General features: G+C 39.7%; 1 protein-coding gene across 1 annotated transcript in view; it reads right to left on the bottom strand.

The window, feature by feature from the left end:
* Nucleotides 1-18,805, bottom strand: part of FHIP2A (FHF complex subunit HOOK interacting protein 2A) — a 36,322-nt gene extending 17,517 nt beyond the window's left edge. Inside the window, exons 1-5 of the mRNA XM_061162734.1 lie at nt 18,590-18,805; nt 12,284-12,362; nt 5,596-5,765; nt 3,830-3,934; nt 3,253-3,375 (exon numbers count right to left, since the gene is read on the bottom strand). Of these exons, the coding sequence (XP_061018717.1) occupies nt 3,253-3,375; nt 3,830-3,934; nt 5,596-5,765; nt 12,284-12,362; nt 18,590-18,634 (522 nt within the window). The 5' untranslated portion in view covers nt 18,635-18,805. The remainder of the gene's footprint in view (nt 1-3,252; nt 3,376-3,829; nt 3,935-5,595; nt 5,766-12,283; nt 12,363-18,589) is intronic.
* Nucleotides 18,806-24,577: the final 5,772 nt, after the last annotated feature.

Genomic DNA, 24,577 nt, shown 5'->3' with positions numbered 1-24,577 from the left:
ACCAATCTTATTGAGAAATTGAGCTCACAGCACATATATTAGAAGAAAACAATCCTATGGAACTAAATGAATACTCCAAACAACTTCCCAATTTCCTATGAAGTCAACTGCATATATCATAGTTTTTATGAATGTCAAATATTTTATTCCATCTAAAATGTTAATACTGTTGTTGGGAGTAGCATCTCGGATAAGAATGGCAAGAGGAAGAACAATCCTGGGGTCACGAAGAGTCGGATGTGACTAAGCAACTAACACTTTCACTTTCAGCACTCACTCCCTAAACTAGTGTTTCTCAACTCAGGACTGCTGGCTCACAGTTTTCTGTGGGGCTTGATAGAAACGCAGAATGAAAGTATCTGGAGGTGAAACCAAGGGATTTGCATTTTAAAAAAGCTCTGCAAGCAAGCACGAATTCAAAGCCTTTGACAATTCTAATCTATCTGTCTGGGTCCCTTCTCTTACCACATAGCCTAATTAAACTATGAACCACACCACGGACTGTCCTATCTTCACTCCTTTACTTGTGCTCGCCCATGCTTATCTAAACATGTCAAGGCTCATTTCAAGGACAACCTCTTCCATGTTCCCTCCTAATGACGAAGGCAGATGTAATCTCTTCATCCTGTGAAGTTTTAGGGGCATTTACTCTGTGTCTTTCTTACGATACTCGCCTCACTCTGCCTTAGATTACAGTATTTGAACATTAGTCTTCCCTCATCACCAGACTACCAACTCCTTTACAGCAAAGAATGTTACTAACTTATCTATCATCTGCATTTAACTCCTAGCAAGCGCATCTACTGGCTGATGTAAATGAAGTGAGAGATTAGATTTCAAGGGATATATGCTTGAGAAATGCAAAGTACTTCTATTACTAGTGAAAGCGAAAGTCACTCAGTTGTGCCTGACTCTTTGCAACCCTGTGACTACACAGTCCATGGAATTCTCTATGCCAGAATACTGGAGTGTGTAGCCTTTCTCTTCTCCAGGAAATCTTCCCAACCCAGGGATGGAACCCAGGTCTCCCACAATGCAGGCGGATTCTTTACCAGCTGAGCCACAAGGGAAGCTCTATTACTATCACACTAGTAATAAAGCTGCCCGCCTCAAAAGATTCATTCATTCAGTAAGTGTTAATTAAACAGTTATTATGCATTGTGCTAGATACCAGAGAAGCTATGAGGACCCAAAGATTAATAAAATAGAATCCTTGTCCTCAAGGAGCTTACTGACCAGGAAGAGAAAATAAAATGCACATAAATGACTCTAATGCCAGGGAGACTGTAATAACTGACATTAAAAGCATTAAAATTAATATTAAAAGCATACGAATAGTCTAGCCAGTTCAGAAAATAGAGTCCCCTACCACCTCAGGCTTTGGAGAAGTAGGTGTTATAAAAATGCGGGATTACAGCAGACATGACACTAATTCAGAAGGGTGGTGTTTATACTGAGGTCTACATGTAAACTGTCTCTGAAGACAGGCAGGCATACATATGCCTGCAAATTTTCAGTTTCTGATCTATGGCTGTGTACTTCTGAAACAAGTATCAGAGATTCCGAGAAAATCTCCTTAAAGCTTAAGCATGGAAAAAAATCTATGCATCTAAAGTAATTTAGGTTACCTGAGAAAACTTAAGTAAAAACGAACTTTGAGAAGAAAAAAATCTCACATTGAGCCAAATCAAGATATTTGATATATTTATATCACAAGGCTATTATAGCCATTTTGAAGCAAATTTTCAAAATATATGTCATGAAAAACAGGTATTCATAGTCCTTAACACTAACCTAGAAATTTAAATCCATGCAATTTTGCAGCTTGGTTAAGGTAGGTGCTTACCTACCTCCAGTAACAGTGCAGAATATCCTGACTTACTTACTCAATAAAATGAAACAAAAAATGAACCCATCTATTAGAACAGCTAAAAATTTTAAAAACAAAACAACAGCAAAAAACTTGACAACACCCAGTCTGACAAGGACATGGAACAATAGCTCTCATACGCTGCCCCTGGGCTGCAAAATGATAAACCCACTTGGAAAGAGTTTTGCAAATATACACTTACTACTACATGATCCAGAAATCCTACTCTTAGGTATTTCCCCAAGTGAAATGAAAACCTAAGTCCACACAAAAAATCTGTGAATGTTTACGATGGCCTCATTTGTAATTGTCTCAAACTGGCCCATAAATCCCTCAACTGGCAAATGGCTAAACAACTGCAGTACATCCGTACAACAGAATACTGGTATAAAATAGTATCTGTTTGTTTCCAAACTCACAGAAGACTCTCAAATGCATGGAAGTGAAATAAAGAAAAACCAGACTCAAAAGGCTGACTATATTTTTATGACTTTTTGAAAAAGAGAAAACTTGGGATGAAAACAGATCAGTGATTGCTACGGGCAGAGGTAGAAACAGGATGACCAGGAAGGGACATGAGGTAAGGTGATGGAGTTGCTGTCTATCTTGATTGTAGTGGTGGTTATAAAACTGTATGTGTCTGTCAAACTCACAGAATCAGAGAGACTGAGTTGTCCAGTGTATAACACACCTCAATCTAAAAAAAAAAAAGATTAAAAAAAAAACCCTTTTTTTAAAAAACTAAAAAACCCCAACATTTTCCCTAATATATTTCTAAATGACTACTGCTAAAAAAGAATAAATGAAAGCAGGAAAAACAGAAGAGTTATTTTCTAATTTAAAACTGGAAATAAAATCCAAATATTAACTGATTTAAGTAAACCACAATTTGGTGACTATGGCTAGGAAAAGACAGTACCAATTAGCAGAGCAATCTCAATGCTACACCAGGGTGGGGAGGTGACTCGTGATGTTTCGCATCTTGCCCAAATCTGCACACGCCACTCTTACCCTAGGTCAGGTTACCCACACACCACGCTTGAGCAAGCCTGGCTGAAAATATGATAGCTTAAAACTTCCCATGACTTCCCTCTTCCAGATTTGCCCTTCAACCTGTGCTCCTAAGCTGTAGCTTTGTGTTTGTCCGGCCCCTCTTCTGCTCCCTACATGCCGTTCAGTCACATTCTTTGAGAGTAGTTTTTCTCAGGAGATTTTGGGTTAAAATAAAACAGTGCTCTTAAATGAAAATAATTCTGGGGAAGTAAAACAGGCTATCTGTTACTCACAAAATGTAATTCCTTCTAATATTATTTAGAGAATTCAATTCTTATGATAATTTTAATATACACATACTTTGAAGGTTGACAAGAAGTAAACTATACCTCCAGGAAAAAGTTAACCAAATAGGGATCTTGTTTCAGCTTTGCACACACAATGCAGAGAAATTGAATTTCTTCATTTTCTGTTGGCGTTGCAAGGACTTCACCACACAATCGAATTAACTTCTGTCAAAAAATTTAAAACAAGATTTTAAACTTAGGCTATTTTTTTTTAATAAACATCTAAACAGCCATTCATTCACCTTCAGGATATTTTAAATTTTCAAATAATGCAAATACACTGCATTTTTCAGAAAGAACACTATTTGCAATCATCTATATCAAAATAAATCTGCTAGCAATAAGTTTTTCAAATATGCTACTCTAAAAAATTAGTGAGGTTTTAATAAACTTCTTGAGATGTCATGGAAGTAAGTCAATGGTAAAATTAATGTATAAAATTTTAAGAGAGAAATATAGAGACATGAAGTGCATTTAATAGAATGTCATGCATCAAGAAAGCTCAAGTATCAACGTTTGCTACTTTGCATGTTATTTTTACTCTTAGAAAAATCATATAAAATTATTTCTATGCGAAAAGCAGTGAACCAAATAGTTTTATGTAAAGGGAACAAACTACCTGCACTGGCCTGTGCACGTTAATGTGTGGAAGCAGCGGCTGCCGGATTTTCCCCAAAAGTTTGGTATAGAACACCAAGACTTGTTGCTTCATTCCTGGAGGACACTGGGTACAGGAAAAAAGCAAACAAGAAAAAAACAGACAATGCAAACCTTTTTACTCGAAAGCTTGAAAAAAAATCAGAGACATGTATGTGAATATATTACACCTTCAAAAATCAATGCAATTAGACAGTTAGTGACTTTGTCTAAATAAAATTCTCAACCAAATTATTACTGACTGGTATTCTATAAATAAAATTTATAAGAGTGTGTGAGATCACAGGCTGATGTAATGGCAAACAGCATGGTGATAATGTGCCATGGCGACTGGAGTTTGGTTCAGGTAACGCCAAGCTGTTAATATTCTAAATGCTAGGGTAAAAGAAAGGCCCTGGCCCAGGCAAAGGCACCATCTTATCACTTACATTTATGACAGGTAATCAATAACCTTTCATCATATATATGGAGGAGTAAATAAAGTCTAACACATGTGTGTAAATAAAGGAATCCTATGTATAAATGGCTGTGATTTATTCTAACAATGTGATTTTAAATTAGTCGCAAAATTATTTACATTATGATTATTATAGGCAATGAATATTTAATAAATAAGTTTCGATAACATGCCAATTGTTTTAAATATTTGCTGAAAGGCAGATAAACCTGACTATTATGCGTGCTGTAAATTAAGAGTATGAGTTAGCAAGGTTATACGTTCTAAAATTAACCTGCTTATGTTGACTCAGATTTAAAATAGTCACAAAATATTTCCAAAACATCACCACAGACACATTATATGGAAGTAGCATAATAGCATAAGCTATAATCTTAAGCACAATAGTATGTGAAGATAGTAAATACCTTATTCACATAAAACACAATATTTATAATCACCAATATCAAAATAAATTTCCCAGTAGTATAATTACTAACATTTGCTCAGAAATTGATTAATATTTGCTCAATATAATGTTGCATAATCTCTCTCTACAAAGGACAGGAAAAAGGAGGGAAGAAGGGAATGAATTGGAAGATACTAGTGAGTAGATATTTAGCTACAAAATATAAACTGAATGAATCTAACCTAAAAATGAATTAGAGAATTACAGACTTAAAAGGAAATCGTCTTCAATACGACTTCATAATTCTATTTGGTGTTTAAACATCTGTTTGAGGCTTTTTTATTTGATTTTCACATATATTACAGAAATTCACAGAACAGACGCACCAATTTTTAGAGCTGGGGGAGGCCCCGTGGTGATCACCTCTTTGTTTTTAAAGAGGTGTAAGATCCACCAAAGAGACTGACTTCAATTGGTTCCACTCATCAGAAGTGTTAATGTCAGAATGATCAGTGACATTTTCTTTCTTTCAGGATTATGAAAAATAATTTTTGTAACCCATTATTCAATGGGATCCTTCTCATTTCCTTTGCTTCTGAGCATTTGCACTTGAGTAGATTTTTATAAATGTTTACACTGTAATTCTAAGCAGCCTAAGTACCAGTTGTCTAGAGGATTTGGGAGCTTTGCTATCTCTATGGAAAGTCATACTCATACAGGACAAACAATTTTCTGTTTTTTCCATGTACTGACTTGAATCCTTCCATGCTTAATATGTACCTCTATAGTTAAATTTAGTGCTCAGCAGCTTCTTTATCTCTAAGACATGAAAACATATATTACATGTACTTGCCTAAGAACATCATGTGGATTAGGAACTTACATCAGCTTTCCCTAAGGTATATAATGTTTCCAAGATCTTGTGATGAAGTAAATATTCCATACATGGGCCCGTCTCTCCAAATTCCCGTTCATTTTCTTCTTGTACTAAGATAACTAACATCTGTTCCAGATGAGATGGAATATTTGTATCTGTCACCGGGGCTTTATCATCTAAACAATAAAGATACTCATCAAATATTCAAACATTTTTAAACCGTACATTTGCACCTAAAATACTCTTTGTATTTCCCTGTTTTTATTCAGAGAAAAGTTTGAATTGTTCACACTTGGGTGAGGTTTATATCTTATTCAAACACAATCTATATTCTGAAAGATATTCTAAAGTTAATACTCATGCATAATAATTCAGAAAAGGAACCATTTATGGGGTATGGAAATGGAAACATCAGAAAAAAATAAAAATAACATCAGAACTTTTTATGTATTTATAATTTTAAAAATGTTATTTCAATTAGCCAGTTCAGAAGATCTAAACTTTCAGTTCAGTTCAGTCACTCAGTTCTGTCCAACTCTGCGCCCCATGGACTGTAGCACGTCAGGCCTCCATTTCCATCACCAATTCCCAGACTTTACTCAAACTCATGCCCATTGAGTCAGTGATGCCATCCAACCATCTCATCCTCTGTGTCCCCGTCTCCTCCCGCCTTCAATCTTTCCCAGTATCAGGGTCTTTTCCAATGAGTCAGCTCTTTGCATCAGGTGGCCAAAGTATTGGAGTTTCAGCTTCAATATCAGTCCTTCCAATGAACACCCAGGTCTGATCTCCTTTAGGATGGACTGGTTGGATCTCCTTGCAGTCCGAGGGACTCTCAAGAGTCTTCTCCAATATCACAGTTCAAAAGCATCAATGCTTCAGCACTCAGTTCTTTATAGTCCAACTCTCACATCCATACATGACTATTGGAAAAACCATAGCCTTGACTAGAATGACTTTTGTTGGCAAAGTAATGTCTCTGTTTTTTAATATGCTGTCTAGGTGGGTCATAACTTTTCTTCCAAGGAGTAAGCGTCTTGTAATTTCATGACTGCAGTCACCATCTGCAGTGATTTTGGAGCCCCCCAAAATAAAGTCTGCCACTGTTTCCACTGTTTCTCCATCTATTTGCCATGAAGTGATGGAACCGGATGCCATGATCTTAGTTTTCTGAATGTTGAGCTTTACACCAACTTTTTCACTTTTCCTCTTTCACTTTCATCAAGAAGCTCTTTAGTTCTTCTTTGCTTTCTGCCATAAGGGTTGTTGTCATCTGCATATCTGAGGTTATTAATATTTCTCCCGGCAATCTTGATTCCAGCTTGTGCTTCATCCAGCCCAACGTTTCTCATGATGTACTCTGCATGCAAGTTAAATAAGCAGGGTGACAAGATACAGCCTTGATGTACTCCTTTTCCTATTTGGAACCAGTCTGTTGTTCCATGTTTGGTTCTAACTGTTGCTTCCTGACCTGCGTACAGGTTTCTCAAGAGGCAGGACTGGTGGTCTGGTATTCCCGTCTCTAAGAATTCTGCAGTTTGTTGTGATCCATACAGTCAAAGGCTTTGGCATAGTCAATAAGGCAGAAATAGATGTTTTTCTGGAACTCTCTTGCTTTTTCGATGATCCAGCGGATGTTGGCAATTTGATCTCTGGTTCCTCTGCCTTTTCTAAAACCAGCTTGAACATCTGGAAGTTCACGGTTCATGTATTGTTGAAGCCTGGCTTGGAGAATTTTGAGCATTACTTTAGTAACATGTGAGATGAGTGCAATTGTGCAGTAGTTTGAGCATTCTTTGGCACTGCCTTTCTTTGGGATTGGAATGAAAATGGACCTTTTCCAGTCCTGTGGCCACTGCTGTGTTTTCCAAATTTGCTGACATATTGAGTGTAGCACTTTCACAGCATCATCTTTTAGGATTTGAAATAGGTCAACTGGAATTCCATCACCTCCACTAGCTTTGTTTGTAGTGATGCTTCCTAAGGCCCATTTGACTTCACATTCCAGGATGTCTGGCTCTAGGTGAGTGATCACACCATCGTGATCATCTGGGTGGTGAAGATCTTTTTTGTATAGTTCTGTGTATTCTTGCCATCTCTAAACTTTAGGTCTCTTTATATAAAAATAGGTTGACCTTCAATGTTAAGTTGAATAAGGTAGCGTATGCGGAGAGGACAGGCTTGGTTTTGATCACTACTACATTGCTTTGTGGGCTTCCCCAGTGGCACTAGTGGTAAAGAACCTGCCTGCCAATGCAGGAGACTTAAGAGACATGGGTTTGATCCCTGGGTCAGGAAAAGCCCCTCGAGAAGGGCATGGCAATCCACTCCAAAAGTCTTGCCATGGGCAGAGGAGCCTGGTGGGCTACAGACCACAGAATTGCAAAGAGTCAGACACGACTGAAGTGACTTAGCATGAACATTGCTTTCTAACAATGGGAAGTCAAGACTTGAATTGCCCCCAATTCATCTCCAGATCTGAAAACATGAAAAGCCCAAAGAAAAACCCTCTACTGAAAATTTCTGACATCTCATCAGCAGATATCTGTTCCCAAAGTAAAAGCTGCTTCTCAGGAAAATTCTTACAAAATACTGATTTTTTTAAAGTAAAAATTCATGAATATTTTTAACATAGTAAAAACACATGGTTTTACCAACCTAAACTTATTATATAAGGGTTAAATTACTCATATAAATTACTGTTATAAAATGTTTAAATATAAGGTGTGTTAGGGAATGACAAGTTTTTTTTATGTCTCTACTGTTCTTTACTTAGTACTGCTATAGTTTGTACAATACAATCCTGGTATGCTACGTATCTGATGACACAAAGCTTTGTCTGTACACTTATACATGTGTGTATATACATACACACACAGACTAAACCATAATACTAAAGCCTTATGGAGAAAACAAGGGAAAGAGAAGAGTCACTTTTGTTTCCTAGGAGGACATATCAAATTTGATTGAGTATGGGATAGTTATTAAGAGCATGAGACCTGGACTTGGACAACCTGGATTCAAGTCTTGGCTCTGTTGCTTTTAGCTGGTGACCTGGGCAAACTACTTAAGCCTCAGTACCAACATCTGTAAAATGGAGCTAATCAATACCAGTAAGTGCTACTGTATGATTTCGACGAAATAATGTGTATGAAGCCCAGTGCTTTAGCACACAGTAAGAATTCAAGGAATGTTAACTTATGATGTCTCACTTCATTTTCTTCTAAGTAGCCTAGGGCTAATAAAAGATGGTGTGTAATATTTTTTTTTTGAAATTTACTTTTTAAAAGTGTTTTTCACCTGTTTAACTGCAGATTTTATATAAACATTCTAGGAAAGAATGAATATTTAAGCATGGTTTGATTATACATATTTATGGAAAAAACAGTCAAAAAGACCTTTTTTTTTTTTTGAGAAATAAATGAACTATAAGTTCAACTTGACAGGATTAAAACCCGGCTCCCCAGAAGATCTAGTTTCTGCTGACTACTCTCACCATCCCAAGCCATGTTTAGACCCCAGTGCCTTTGCATAAGCTATTTCTTCTGCTGAAATGCCTTTGCCCTCCTTGTCTACCTCAAAGCTTACTGCTCATCCTTTCAAGCCCAGGGTCAGACACTGCCTCCTAGTTTTCTCCCTTCTTCCTTCTCTCTCTGTGCCTGATCCACTTTTTTGTCCCATACTTTATTGTAACATATACACTTGCTTTTGCCACAAGATTGCAAAAAAAATCATTTACTGCAAGAACTTACAGGCCTTCCTTTAGAGCATTTCCTTAAGACTATGGAGGGGTGAAAAACTCACAAGGGCTAAGAACAGTCATTTTTTGAAAAGACTGCTCCTGTCAAAATACTTTTCTACAGATCTGCCATCTAAACATCCAAATTAAGGTCAAAATTACACTTTACACTTAAAGGTGCATATATAGATAGTTTGATTATCACTTATTACATAAAAATGAGGAATTTCTTACTTTTAAAGAATTATCTATGACCCACCAGCTTGCCAAATCAACTATTCTTTTTTTTTCTTCATGTATTCTTTCAGTTAAAAAAATATGTGTTCAATCTGCACATCCACTAGCGTTTACCTCTATATTCCTTAAGGGAGCCCACAGGGCTATGGAGCAAGGCTACTACTCTATTTCCTATTTCAGAGGTTGCCAGACTTCAGCTCATGGAACAAACCCAGCCTTGCCATCTGCTTTAACAAAGCTGTACTGGAACAAAGGAATGCTCTTCTTTTAATGTATTGTGGAAGGTTGCTTTTGCACTATAACAACAGAATTGAATATTGCAACAGAGACTGTATGGCCTACAAAGCCTAAGATATTTACCGTCTGACCCTTTATAGAAAAATTTTGCCAAACTTTGACCTAATTTATTCACATTTCCCCATATTTACTCTTCAGCCTATTCACTAAGAGAGACTGAAGCACAAAGAAGATAACTTCCAAAGACGTCCACACCATGTCCACTCCTTTCCTGCATTGACACCCATGTTTTTTTCCTGTCTTAATTGTATGGATGAGCTGTCCACAAGCCTACGAAGGCTAAGCCTTCACTAATGCACGAGGATCCCATGACCCACTTGCCAACTTAGGGATAAGGCTCAGAAATTATCTCCTGTGACTCTCGTGCCCACCTTTCCTTCTCTACTAGCTCATTCTTACCAAAGTACAAATGGCAGTAACTTCCATCTTAAAAAAAAAAAAAATTAACCCCTGCCCCCACAAGGCCACTTCTCCCTGTGGCTGTTGATCTGTCTCTCAGCTCTCCTTTCCACTAACACTCCTCAAGACAGCGGCCTTCACACACTATCCAAATATGTTCTCTGTCCATAGTCTCTTACACTTCCTCCAGTCAGGTCTCCTCTCTCTTCCCTGCTATTAAAAGGGCTCTTATCAAGACCACTGATGAGCTCCTCATGGCTGAATCCAATTACCCATTCCTAGTCTTCCTCAGCTTGACATCATTAGCCACTCCGATCCTTCTCTCCGCTTCCAGCTCGAGGCCACCATTCTCTCTTGGCAGTGTGGCGCATCACTGGCAAAAGCACAGTCTCCTTTGCTTGCTATCACTCTCATTGTCCCAATCGCTGAACCCTGAGTAAGAGGGCTGAGTTCCCGAATACTTCTCTTCTTCCATCTGTCTGTAGCTATCCCCGGGTGATCTCAGCCAGGCTCATGGCTTTAAATCCTACTTGCATGTTGATGACTCTCAATTCCATGTCTAGCTTATGGCTCCACCCTAAATCCCAGATCCCTCTTTCTTACTGTCTGCTTGACAATATCCAGCTGCACATATAATGGGCGTCTCAAACTAAACAAGTCCAAAATGCTCTCACAAACCTGCTCCTCCTGTAATCTCCCCATTCTCAATGAGTGCTCCTTCTATTATTCCAACTGCCTAAGCCCCAACACTTGGCGTTATCCTTGATTCTTCTTCTTTCATACCCAATATTCAATCCATCAACAACATTCTTCAAAATACACCCAGAGTACAATCACTTCTCACCACGCCCTGAGCCATCGACACAGCTCAGACCACTGCAACAGTCCCCTAACTGTTCTACCAACTTCACCTCTGCACACTTGCAATCTAAGTTTCTTGCAGAAGCCAAAGTGATCTCTTTAAAGCCGATTATGTTACACCTCTGCTCAAAAACCCTTTAAAGGCTCCCCATCTTAGAGTAAAAGCCAAAGCCCTCGCAACAGCTTAGAAGGCCTTGGGTGAACCTGCACCCTCCCCCGCTGATGTCGTCTCCTCCTGTTTCTCTCCTTGTTCACTTTGCTCCAGCCACACTTCCTGTGGTTCCCGGTGGACGCCAAGCGCTACACCCTGCAGCCTCAGGGTCTGTGCACTCTGTGCTCTCCTGGACCTTTTCCCTTGGATACCTCCAGGCTTGCTCCCTCCTTCCTTCAGATTCGGCTCAGAAGTCACCTGGGGTAATGAGGATTTCTCTAATCTTAAAGAGCCGGCTGTCTCCGATGGCTCTGTCCCCACTCCCCGAACACTTCCATCCCTTTCAGCCTGCTTCATTTTCTTCTTAGCACTTATCATCTGACAAAGTATGTGTACCTGTCTATTGTTTGCTTCCTCCTAATCAATATATCCTGGAGAAGGGAATGGCAACCCACTCCAGTGTTCTTGTCTGGAGAATCCCATGGACAGAGGAGCCTGGCAAGCTACAGTCCGTGGTGTCGCAAGAGTCGGACATGACAGAGTGATTAATACAATCAATATATCTGGGCTTCCCGAGTGGCTCCCTCGTAAAGAATCGGCCTGTCAATGCAGGAGACGCAGGGTTCCATCCATGGGTCACGAAGATCCCCTGAAGAAGGAAATGGCAACCCACTCCAGTATTCCTGCCTGGAAAATTTCACGGACAGTGGAGCCTGGCAGGCTATAGTCCATGGAGTTGCAAAGAGTCAAGCACAGTTTAGCAACTAAACAACAACCATCAATATACAAGCTCTGTTAGGACAGATATTTTTGTCTATTTGAGTGGCATACTGCCCAGTGCCCAGAATAACACTTACACATAGTAGGTGTTCAACAGATGTATTTTTGAATGAGAGGAATTAAAATTAACTGCTGATAAGTTTCATGCAAAATAACTTTGAAGAGTAGTTTGTATGTATTTTAATATTTCATCGATTTTCTGTTTAATTAATATCAGCATGGTTTCTTACCTGACGTCTCTATATAGTAATGGGTAATTGCCTTCCAGTGGTAAACAAAATCTTCTTGTAAAGGAAGAGAAGGTGCAAGCTACACAAACACAAACAAAAAGCCACAACAATTAAGAAAACGGCATTAAAAGTTTCTTATTCTATGGCTGATTCATATCAATGTATGACAAAATCCACTGAAATGTTGTGAAGTAATTAGCCTCCAACTAATAAAAAAAAAAAAAGTTTCTTATTAAGTATAACTGTATTTTTCTACTAATGATGCAAAAGCAGCATATTAATAAGGAATGAGCTTTAATCTGATTCTGTATGTCAAATATCAAGGAGAAACAAAAACAATGTCAAATCCAAGAAAGTAAAATGATTTATTAAGAAAGAGGAAAAACACATTTATCAGTGTTATTAGTAATTATAGTATTGGGTTTTTTTCTCCTTCCCTGAAAGTAGTAACTATATATGACTTCAAAAGTAACAGAGTTAAATAAAAACACACAATATTCTATTACTAAAGTATCAGTAAAATGAAATTATTGATAATCAGGGATCTTTGTACCTAGGACTTTGAAATGCAAAACAGTAAAAAGCTGCTATGTAACTAGTTACACATCACCACTACTAAAACATATACCAAAGTCAACCCTGTAATCAGATTAAAATTGTTCTCTATTTTCAATGACATACAGAAGTAAATCTTTTCTTTTTAAGCCTAGATTAGGCAGTGCATATTTTTAGCAAAATGACCATGTGAACAAGACACTACCAATTTAAATTCCACAAAGTCAAAAGTGTCTCACATTTTGATTTTGAAATTTACTTCAGAAGTTTTAAGGCCAAAATTATATCCCTTCAACCATCTCATTGCAAACTTACAAGTATTTTAAATGGGTATTAAACGGATAGAAAAAGATTTGGATGCACCTTTACAATATTTTATTTTCTTTAAAATGAATGAGAGAGAGAGAATGCTCTCCCAGTCCTAGCACTGTCAATAAATTTTCATCAGAAAGTACAGCTGACCCAGTTTTCGTTAATAGCAAATAGGTTTCCATTTTGAGAACCTCAACCATGGCAGTGTAATCTTCCATTTTCACAGATTCATCTAAACAGATGACCTAAGAGGTCATGTTACTTCTGAACTTCTGCTTGTTCCATTTTGATTGGTTCTCCCGTCAAGACCTCAAAGTTCAAAACCTTTCAAAACAATTTCCAAACTACTGAGTAAATTATAAACATTGGTCAAGATATCCTAAGTATTTCAATCCAGAAGATGAAATGTAATCAGGAAACAAATGGACCTGAAAAATTTTCTGCAATCACCAACATCTTCTGCCAGCTTTTTCATACGTGCCTATTCACACCACTCTGAATAGTACTGCATTAAGAGAATGTAAATAGTCATCTCATTTCCAAATAGAAGGCTATGAAAAAATTTTAAAGACTTTAAGATCCTTAACAATGGAGTTAAATATCTTTGGGGTTACTATACTTCAGGAACATGGAAAGAGAAAACTCATGGGAGACTGAGAAAAAAATTAGAGAAATAAGAAAGAAAGAATTAATTTGGGAAAATAATCTTCCTGAAACTTTTAGATTAAAAAGTCAGTTTTAATCAGCTACTTATTTGTAGAATCTTCCTCAAAATATATAGAATTTCTCTTGTGTTATAGACCTTTTAACACACTAGCTTTATGCAGTATTAAGTGTTATTAATCAATTAATTCTTTGTCCCAATTAACAGTTGGGACAAACACAAATGAAATTTGGTGTTTCAAAAAAAATGTACTGAGTTTCTGAAGTGTAAATATTATGCTTTGTTTAGTTTTTCCAAGGGAATTTCCAGGGTCTATCACTTTCCTGGAGAAATCTGGCCAGATTTCCTGCCGAGGGCACAGTCCTTTCCACACAGGCTTGCGGCACCATCTCCCTGGCTGCCGGCTCCCTCTCTCCCAGCCCTGAGCCCGTGTTGGTGACTGTTGAGTTAGCCATCTCCTCCGCTAGATTGTGAACTCAGCGAGTTTACAAAGATTATATCATCTTGTTCATCTCCGAACCCCCAGTTTCCAAGTCAGTGATGGCGCATAGTAAGCGCTGAGTAACGTTTACTGAGTGAACACAGGGCAGCTGCTGCCATTTATGAGTAGTTATGTGCCAGGGCTTCCCTGGGGGCTCAGAGGGTAAAGCGTCTGCCTGCAATTCGGGAGACCCAGGTTCGATCACCGGGTCAGGAAGATCCCCTGGAGAAGGGTATGGCAACCCACTCCAGTACTCTTGCCTGGAAAATTCCATGGACGGAGGAGCCTGGTAGGCTACAGTCCACGGGGTTGCAAAGAGTCGGACACGACTGAGCGACTTCACTTTTCTTTCACTTTTATGTGCCAGGCACGGTGCCAAGGTTTACACTCACGTGTGGTTTTAAATTCTCACAATAAACTCCGACTTTTCCCAAACAAACTCTTGTCAAGACTTAGAGCCATTCACTGACCTGCAACACTGGTAATTAAAAACCTGGAGGTCTTTCCCCAAAATACCTACCACACAAAAGGACCTACCTAACTGATAACTCAGATGAGAACCAGGGTTCTCAGAGGCACGCCTGCAGCCTCACAGGTATCATCAACATTCCATGCCCGCTCTTTTAAACTGCTTCTTCCTCCAGGCAATTTTCTGACGCCCCCATCTCCTATCTCCTCTGCCTCAGTAAGTCCGGCTCAAGTCTCTCTTCCTCCAGGGAGCCTTCCAATCCTAACTGCTTGCTCCCCTCCTCCTACAGAACTCATTAACAGAACAATTATCCAAATAATAACAATAATGTTTAACATTTATTAAGCACTTACTATGTGCCAGGCACTGCATTAAGTACTTGTCATTCTAATTTTCAGAATTCTATCAAATAGGTCTAATTACTTCCATTTTACTATGAGGGAAGCCAGCTGTGCTGCAGCCCAGGGGATCACAAAGAGTAGGACAGGACTCGCTGACTGAACAACAAAAATGAGGAACTGAAACATACAAAGACTAAGTGAGTTGTCCGGTGAAGAAGCAGGGGGCAGAGGCAAGCCTAGGCAAGCTCTGTCTGGCTCTAGGGGCCAGGTCACAAGCTTGTGCATGGCTTATACTTCAGCCTGGGTATCTGTTTTGCGTATCAATGCAGCCTCACCGTGAGCTCACACTATGCTTTCTTGATGAGCTCCTAAAATGTATGCCGCAATGCTAAAGGATGATAGTTCAAGAGCACCTGTCGGAAAAGAATACACTTAAGAAGACGCTACCTGCGTTTCATTTGACATTTTAATTCCTAGTGCAGAGTAGATTTTTAAGGAATTGCTAGTCTCAACAATCATCATTAAATCTTAACTATAATTTTACAAGAAAATAATAATGCATTCAAATTCTGAAAGATGACTTACCTTGAATTAACTAGTTAAGACAGATAAAACATTCTTTCCTGACACTGCCCTTTTATCCTCCTGGAATAAATCTGCCTTCAAGGATGGAACTGACTGGAATTACAAGATATCAGTCCCTGGCAGACTACCTCGCACAGACTAAGGCCCTCAACAAATACTGAGTTGTACTAATGGAAGGTGTTTTATTTATCCTTTGGAGAAGCTGGGCTAAAATGATCCACCTCAGAACTAACTACACGAGAGGCCTGATTTCAGACTTGTGGCAACTAACTAATTTCCTGACTCTTACTAGCCAGTCATTTCTATACTGAAGGAAAATGGTCATTTCTGAAAAAGGAGGCAAGAGTTACATTACAGTTTTTGTTTTTGCTCAAGGTGTGAATTTCTCTCCTAAACTCAAAATGTGGCCTACCAGATTAATAACACATCTTCAAGTACTGATCTTTGAAAATATCTTAGTTATTTCATCCTTTTAAGTAGTTAACAGGAAGTGAGAAGAAACCATTAATTAAACAATAAGGAAAACTCTACACCTAAACCGTATTTAAATGAATATGTATCTGGTTGACCCTAAAAAACACATTTGAAGGTGGATCCAATTGAATAAAAAAACCTAGGAAATAATAATACCAAAATGGTTGAGAAAACATTATAGAGATTCATACAATGACACAACTGAAAAAAGGTCATGTCAGCATCTGTCTACAGGATTATCTCCCTTCTCTGTAGAACCCTGATAATCATAATTGCAATTACTATATCAGAAAATGCTAATTGGGCATGCAAATTAAAAGTAGGATAGAGAAAAGCTAATGAAATGAACTGAGGAATGGTAAGATTAGGCCATAGAAAAAAAGTCAAGCAAATAAAGAAACGGAACTGAATAAATGGAAACCAATCTTGGGCTAGGGGGAAAAAAGATATTCTTCAAATAACACAAAGATGGCTTATTCAGCATTACATATGGGTTCATTTCCAAGAGAATGGGAAAAGGGAAAAGGAAAAAAAAAGTACACCAAAAAATTTTCATTACATTTAACTGCCTATCAAGGTAAACTGGTAAGTATCATAATTGAAAACATTAATGCTAAGTAAATAAAAAAAACATTACTTTTCTAAATGCAGTGTATTAACTCCCAGGGGCAGGTGAATATAATCCACTCTTTTTCTCACTAACCTCAGCAAAGCAGACAACCTGGATATTACAGAGGCAGAGTCAGACAATTTACATGGATAATTTGGGAGATAGTAACATACACAATTATAAGAAGATAACGCAGACAGAAAACATAGGCCTTAGGAAAAAAATGAGTCTTTACTGGGAGAGCACTGAAAGCCATCTTTCTTTTTCTAAGTACTTATTTCTGTAAATATCAGCCTGAATTAGTATAGAATATAAATGATGTAATAAATTCTTATTCCAAATTATCTTAGTATGAAGCTGTATTCAGTGTCAAAAAAGTAAATGACTCTTGATATTTTAAGTTAAGGAATAATATAAAATGTAAATATCACTTATAAATTTTAATTTAATTCTAAAAGTAAGGTGCTGTAGCTGGTGTATAAGCAAGAAAGAAAAATTAAAAGTGGCCTGAGAGTCTAAGACTGTCATTTCCCTCAAGAGTAATATGGCTCTTCATTCATGGAAAACCCTGTCTTGCCTGATTTGATACATTCCTTTTCTCAAGAACCTGTAGCAGATCTAAAACGACTCTTAAACATTTCCCACACAGCACTTAAGAACTGTACAAAAGTTTTCCACTACTGAGTTTTAAAAATCCATTTTCTTTTTATCTGGCCATAAAAACCGTTCTATTGCAATTGTGTGTTTTCCGCCCTTAAAGTTATGTAGATCTGAATGTGCTATGTCACCCAAAAACTGAACACAGAAAAAGAATGACATTTTAAAAACTAGCCAAGTAGCACGTCTAGCAAAACTGCACTTGTTCTGAACTTGACAGGGTGCCTTTTTCGATTTGGGCAATTCTGCCAGCCTAAAGAAAAACAACCGAAGTAAAGCAACGCGACCCCTTATCACTGAATCAGCAGGAAGACATGTTCTTAGGAGTTACTTCTCTTTTGGTACTGTTAGGAGATTTGAGTGCTGTCTCCCTATGCTGGTGTCTGAAATCCTCAAAGCGGGGTACAATTACAGGAAAGACGAAAAGCGTCCAGGAAAGGAAGAGAAGAAAGGAAACAGATGGTCCTGGTGCTGAGTGAGGGCTTGGAAACTGTCTAAAGCACACTCGATCAGACCTTCCAAATGCATTTCACACCGATCAAGATGCAGCTGAGTTCGGCCGCCGGGCCTGCACGAGCAAAAGCTGGCTAGATTATGAAACCGGGTCGGGTGGGCTGCCTCCCTGCCAGAGCTGCGCCCCCCGGCCAGAGCATCCCGTCCTGCCCCCCCCGCCACCCCAAACAAAACAAAACGAACCCAAAGAGCGTTAGGCCGTTTCTTTTGTCTCGGGCAACGCTGGCTACTTTTTTGCGAAGGTTAACGGTTAGGGAGTCCGGGGGAGCGCCCCAAGACCCTGCCAGGTGCTCCCCGACTCCCCTGGCCCCATCAGAGGAATCGGACGACCCCCAATCCGGGCCGAGAGGGCTCGGTCCTCCCGGGCACTCCCGCTTGCCCTCTTAGAGCGAGGGAAAGGGCTCCACGCCGGCTCAGAGCAGGAAGGAGAGCAGGGGGTCCGCTCAGAGCCAGGCCTGCGGCCCCCGGCGCCCCGACGACCGCGCCGCGCCGCGCCCGCCCCGGGCCTCGCCCCTCCGCGGGGCCGGGGACGCCGAGGGCCGCCGGGCCGAGGCCGCCGGTCTCTCTCTGCCCGGGGCCGGCGGCGGGGAACGTAGGCCGCCGCCATCCCCGGCCTGTCGTGCGCCCGCAGCCCCGCGGCCTTACCGCCTCCACGGCGTGCTGCAGGATGGAGGTGAACTTGGAGAACATCCTGTCCCGGGACTGCAGCAGCTTCTCCCGGGACGACCTGGAGAGCTCCTCGATCCGCCGCCGCCGCCCCTGCTGCGGCTGCCGGGGCCGCTCCAGAGTGAAGGCCGGTGCGGGGCGGGGAGGACGAGCAGAGGGCCGAGGCGGGCCCGGCCCGGCCGCTTCAGGTGTGCGCGGGCGGCGCGGCGGCTCCGGCGGGCGCGGCGACGTGGCGGGCGACGAGGAGGGCGTTCCGCGCGGACTCTGGGCCCCGCGACGCTCCGGCGGCCGTGGCTCCGGCTCCGGCTCGGACACGGTGGCAGCTCGGCTCGGGTTCCTTCCGCCCGCTCTGCCCGCCGCAGCCTGCAGGGGGCGCCGCCGCGGCCCGGGGAGGCCCCCGCCAGGCCAGGCCGACCCTGCGGCTGGGCGGCCGGACGCCGCGGGGGCGGGAGAAGCACCCAGAGGCCGCGGCCCGCCTGGGGCCCGGAGTCGGGCCTGGGCGCTGCCGCCACCGTCTCCTGCCGACACACTCTCATGCTTACATTTTAAAAATACAGCTGTTCTCACTGCGACTTGTTTCTCCAGTGGAAGTAAATGCTAATTTTGTAGGAAAATGAAGCCATCTATGTATATAAAATGCAGAGGTTTGTCTTTTAAGGGCAGATTTGCAAGACCGGCAAGAAAAAGCACAATACTCCTAAGGCAAACAGGAACGGTGGGTTTAGATGCTGAGAACAAATCAGCGAAAGCAGATGAAATGGCTTTGCTAACCGTAAAACTTTATTATTATTGTTGTTGTTATTTATTTATTCAACATTAAAACAGGAAGCCCTAGATTGACGAATGGTAAGATGATTCAGTTATTTGGAACATTTGATAGAAAATGCATTCAGTATAGCATTTTCTATTCAGTTCTCACTTGATTCTGGGAAACATCAGTGAGGGAAAAGACTCGAAAGGGATTCCAGGAAGTGCATAGGACAGATAAGTGGAGCTACAATGTAAGCACTTGGATGGAGCCTTCTTTAAAATAGTATGCAACAGTATATTCTGCAAACCTTAAAGAAATACGACTCGGGCTGCTAAAGTTTAGGTTGCATTGATACAAATTATGAAAATGTTCATATCCTGGAGAACTTTGTTTTTGCTAGGATTGGCATTTCATCAAAAGGACCATTAAATTCTTGATGAGGGTGGAGTCAGTGTTGGACAGCCCATGCTGAAAATATGTATTTATAATTGAATTAGTTGAGCACAGGAAAGGCAGAAAAGATAGCAGCAGTGCAGAATGGTGTTTAGGGCCAGTCTCTGGAACTGGGTAGGCTAGATTTATAATCTCAGTTCTGGCACTCACTGCAGCACCTTGTTTAACCTCTTTGTGCTTTGGTTTACTCATCTGTAAAATTCAGGCTGAAGGGTGAGGTGGTGTGGTAATACCTACCTTCATGAGGTTGTATGAAAATTTCTTAGTATACGTCAAGTAGTTTAACATGCCCAGTCTACAGTAAGCAATGCACGGACATTTGTTGTTATTGTTGTTGTTAGTAATAGCTCAGTTCAGTGACTCAGTCCTGTCTGACTCTTTGCAACCCCATGGACTGCAGCATGCAAGGCCTCCCTGTCCATCACCAACTCCCGGAGTTTACTCAAACTCATGTCCATTGAGTTGGTCATGCTATCCAACCATCTCATCCTCTGTTGTCCCCTTCTCCTCTGGCCTTCAATCTTTTCAGCATCAGGGTCTTTTCAAATGAGTCAGTTCTTCACATCAGGTGGCTAAAGTATTGGAGTTTCAGCTTCAGCATCAGTCCTTCCAATGCATATTCAAGACTGTTTTCCTTTAGGATGGACTGGTTGGATCTCCTTGCAGTCCAAGGGATTCTTAAGAGTCTTCTCCAACACCACAGTTCAAAAGCATCAATTCTTTGGTACTCAATTTTCTTTGTAGTCCAATTCTCACATCCATACACGACTACTGGAAAAAACCATAGCTTTGATAGACGAACCTTTGTTGACAACGTAATGTCTCTGCTTTTTAATATGCTGTCTAGGTTGGTCATAGCTTTTCTTCCAGGGAGTAAGTGTCTTTTAATTTCATGGCTGCAGTCATCATCTGCAGTGATTTTGGAGCCCCCCAAAAATAAAGTCTGTCACTGTTTCCACTGTTTCCCCGTCTATTTTCCATGAAGTGATGGGACCAGATGTTGTGATCTTAGTTTTCTGAATGTTGAGTTTTAAGCCAACTTTTTCACTCTTTTTCACTATTAGTAATAGTAGTATTTAATAAAATAATAGGGCCAGAAATCAAAATCAAGATTTAAGGAGACTTTTACTAATCTTGTCTTCTTTTCTCCCCTGTTTTTTTACCTCTGTCCTTGGATATCAGGTAAATTTGACCTTAATTCCCTGTACAGTAGCCTCCAGAATGCTGGAGGCAAATTCTGTCATTTGCTGAAAATCACAACATGCTCCTTATCAAATTCTAGCTAATTGTGTCTTCTTCAACCAAGACTACATGCTGTTTATTATTATTATTATTACTCAACAGTTAAGATGGTTAGTCACATTATTAACTATAATTATTTTCCTGACCTGATTGTCATACATTTATATGGTATTTTGTATTTTCATAATACCTCACAACCACTAATTGTATGAAGAGGTCTATTTAAAGCAGGCCTACTTAGAGTTGTTTGTATTTGAAGATGCCTGTCTTTGTATACTTATCGTCAGTACAATAAAATGTGTATGTTTTGCTCTAGATTAGTATCAGTATTTACGATGACGATTCATCTATTTGATATGTAGGTTCCACAGCATGCAAGTGGGATAGAACTATAACTGAGCATTTACTCTTACTTATTCTTATTCTAGAATGACACTAACATTATCACAAACCTTTATTCATGGGCAGAACTGGACCTACCTCAACAGAGTAGCTTATGATTTAAGAAAGCATAACAAAGGCTTCTCTGGGTCTCCAAAACACTTAGATATGGGTGCCTGGAATTACTCAATTAGAACTTTAGGGACTCCTCTGGTGGTCCAGCGGTTAAGCATCCTGCCTTCCAATGCAGGAGACAGGGGTTCCATCCCTGGTCAAGGAACTAAGATCCCACATGCTGCAGGGCAACTAAGCCGACATGCCAACTAGAGAAGCCTGCACACTGCAACGAAGACCCAGAACAGCCAAAAAAAAAAAGTTAAAACTCTTACTTCTTTATTCCTTTGACTTAAGACAAAAAATTTAGTCCCTGCCCAAATTAAAACACTTTGGGAAGAGATAATACATTAAACTCTAATTCATTACACTTCCTCAGGGTGAATAAATTTGTTAAGTTCTTTTACGAATGAAGTTTAATCAGCAAGGACACACACACACAAATCTATAAAATTGAAACTCAATTGGAATGGAGTTGAAGAAATAGAGTTGGAGGACATCTTCTTCCAAAATTCTGGACATTCCCTTCCCAAATGTCACTAAAATTATAGTAGAGGGATTTTTTTTTCTTTTTTTAGAAACCCAAATAGTACAAATACATTAAGAAACCGCAATTAAAATTTGAGAACTGGAAAGTAGCTGTAAAGGCCATAACTGATATGACTGACATAAGAAAGCTGAATCCCAAGCTAAAAAACAAGAATCAAAGTGATGTGTTAATACATTCACAGAACCTCTCAATGGCTCAGGAAATGGTAACATTAAGTACCTCTGGAAGTAGAGGTAAAAGTGGGACTGAAAATAACAGGATGGCTTGAAAGCTGATTTAGAATTGGATAGATGCACCTCCACTCCACAAGCCTGCCTGACTGCCCCTTTCCCACCCTGAAATAACATGAGAGACTTCTTCCTTGAAAGGGAGGGGCTCCATACTGAGAGAAGAAAAAAAGAAAAAGGAGGATAAAGTGAAAATAAACCTTGTGAATGTCGAGACACTTGTTCCCAACCGTCATCCTCTTGGCTCAGAATATAGTCATCAGGCTGATCCCTCCAGGTAGAAGGTAGAAAGGTCCTTTCTGGAGAATCTGTTTCGTCCAAGAGAACAGACCCAACGATCCTGTAGAGGAAACCCAGACAACTTTACACTACAGCCCCCAGTTGACAAGCTCTGCCCACATGCTCAGAGCTTCAGTCAGATTCTTCGTGCACCTCTCTTAAATAGGAACACACAGTCTAGGATCATCAACAATTCTAGGAGAGCTTGCAATATTCAAGTTAGAGCCCAAAGGAAAACGAGGACCAAAAAGAAAACTTGGAAGAAACGGACTTGCTTACATTGAACAGACAGGGAAAGATGGGGAGAAGACTTCCATAAAACAACTATTTTAATATCCTCCTTAATATTGCATGTATAAAATAAGAATGGTATGCTATTTTTAAAAAACAGCATTGAGGGAACAAAAAAGAGACTGTTAGAAATCAAGATTAAGATAGAAATTTTTTAAAAACAACATAAAAAGGGTAGAAAATAAGCTTGAAAAAAGCTTAGCAAGCTTAGACTAGAGCAAAAAAAGAATGGAAAATAGCAGGGAAATTTGTTTTTTAAATTAGAAGGTCAGTCCAATGGATCCAACATCTGAATAAGTGGAAAGCATAGAGGGAAGAAATAATCAACTATATTAATAATTTGATATAATTTTACATATTTGAAAGACATTTGTTTCTGGATTGAGAGGGTCCACTAAATACCAGAACAATGAATGGAAATAGATTCACTGTAGAGGACATTATTGTGAAATTTCAAAACAGTGGGTTCAAAGAAAGCTCCTATGAAACTTCCAATGAGAGAAAAAAGAAAACAAGTTTGTGCAAATAATCAAAAATCTCAATGGCATGATACTTTTCAACAACAACATGGGATGTCAGAAGGCTTTGGAGCAATGCCTTCAAAATTCCCAGGTAAAACAATTTCAATCTACAATTCTATACCAAGAAACTGTCAATCAAGAGTGAGGGTAAGATAAGTCATTTCAGATGTACAAGGTGTTGAAAATTTTCCTACCTTGCTCTCTTTCTCAGGAAGCTTTAAAAGATGAATTCCATCAGAACTCAGGGAGGAAACCAAAGGAGCAAAAGATAAAGGAATCAGCTAACAAAAATCCACCATCAGAAGCAGTGAAGGAAATGGCCAGGATGATAGTAAAGCAGAATCTCAGGATGACGACCATATATCAAGACAGGCTAGCAACCAACCTCTCCAAACTGGAGCAAGTCAGAAGCGATTTTCTACAGAAAAAGACCTGATAAAAAAGACAAACTAGTGCTTACCAAAGGCGGGGGGGTGGAAGGGGGAAGGGGTAAATTAGGAGTGTGGGATTAAGAAGTACAAGCTACTATGTCTAAAATAAGCAACAAAGATATATTGTATAGCATTGGGAATTATAGCTATTATCTTATAATAACTTTTAACAAAGTATAATCTGTAAAACTACTGAATTGCTATGCTGTACATGAGAAACTAATAAAATGTTATAAATCAGCTATACCTCAATTAAAAAAAACAAGAGATATCCACAAAAAGATGAAACTGGTGGATGGACTACCTATGTGTTTGAGCAGATTTATCAGTTAGGAGAGTGATAATGAATCAGTAATAAATACAAAGAAACCTAAGCAAAGGGGGTGGTGGGGGAGAAGCTAGATCATTATTAACACCAGGAAAAATATTGTGTAGAAATGTGTAATCATAGTACACACATGGCTCAACTATAAACAGTGCTTATGTAACTATAATCATGGAAACACTGATCTAATTAAAAATTACAGTATTACTGCTGTATTTAGGGAAGATGAAAGGATGTATAGTGGGGGTGGTGTGTGTGTGTGTGAGAAGGAAAACTTAATCTCTATCATCTGTCATCAGGAAACATTGGATATTGTTTAAAACTTAAATATCAAGAAGTAACACTATAAGAATGTTATTTAAAGAAAGGAAGTAAAAAACAGAGACCATCCAAAGTGTCGAA

This window comes from Dama dama, chromosome 15 (genome assembly GCF_033118175.1).
Source record: "Dama dama isolate Ldn47 chromosome 15, ASM3311817v1, whole genome shotgun sequence".
Lineage (NCBI taxonomy): Eukaryota > Metazoa > Chordata > Mammalia > Artiodactyla > Cervidae > Dama > Dama dama.
The sequence above is the reverse complement of the archived record's forward strand: the minus strand, read 5'-3'. Positions and strand labels throughout refer to the sequence as shown.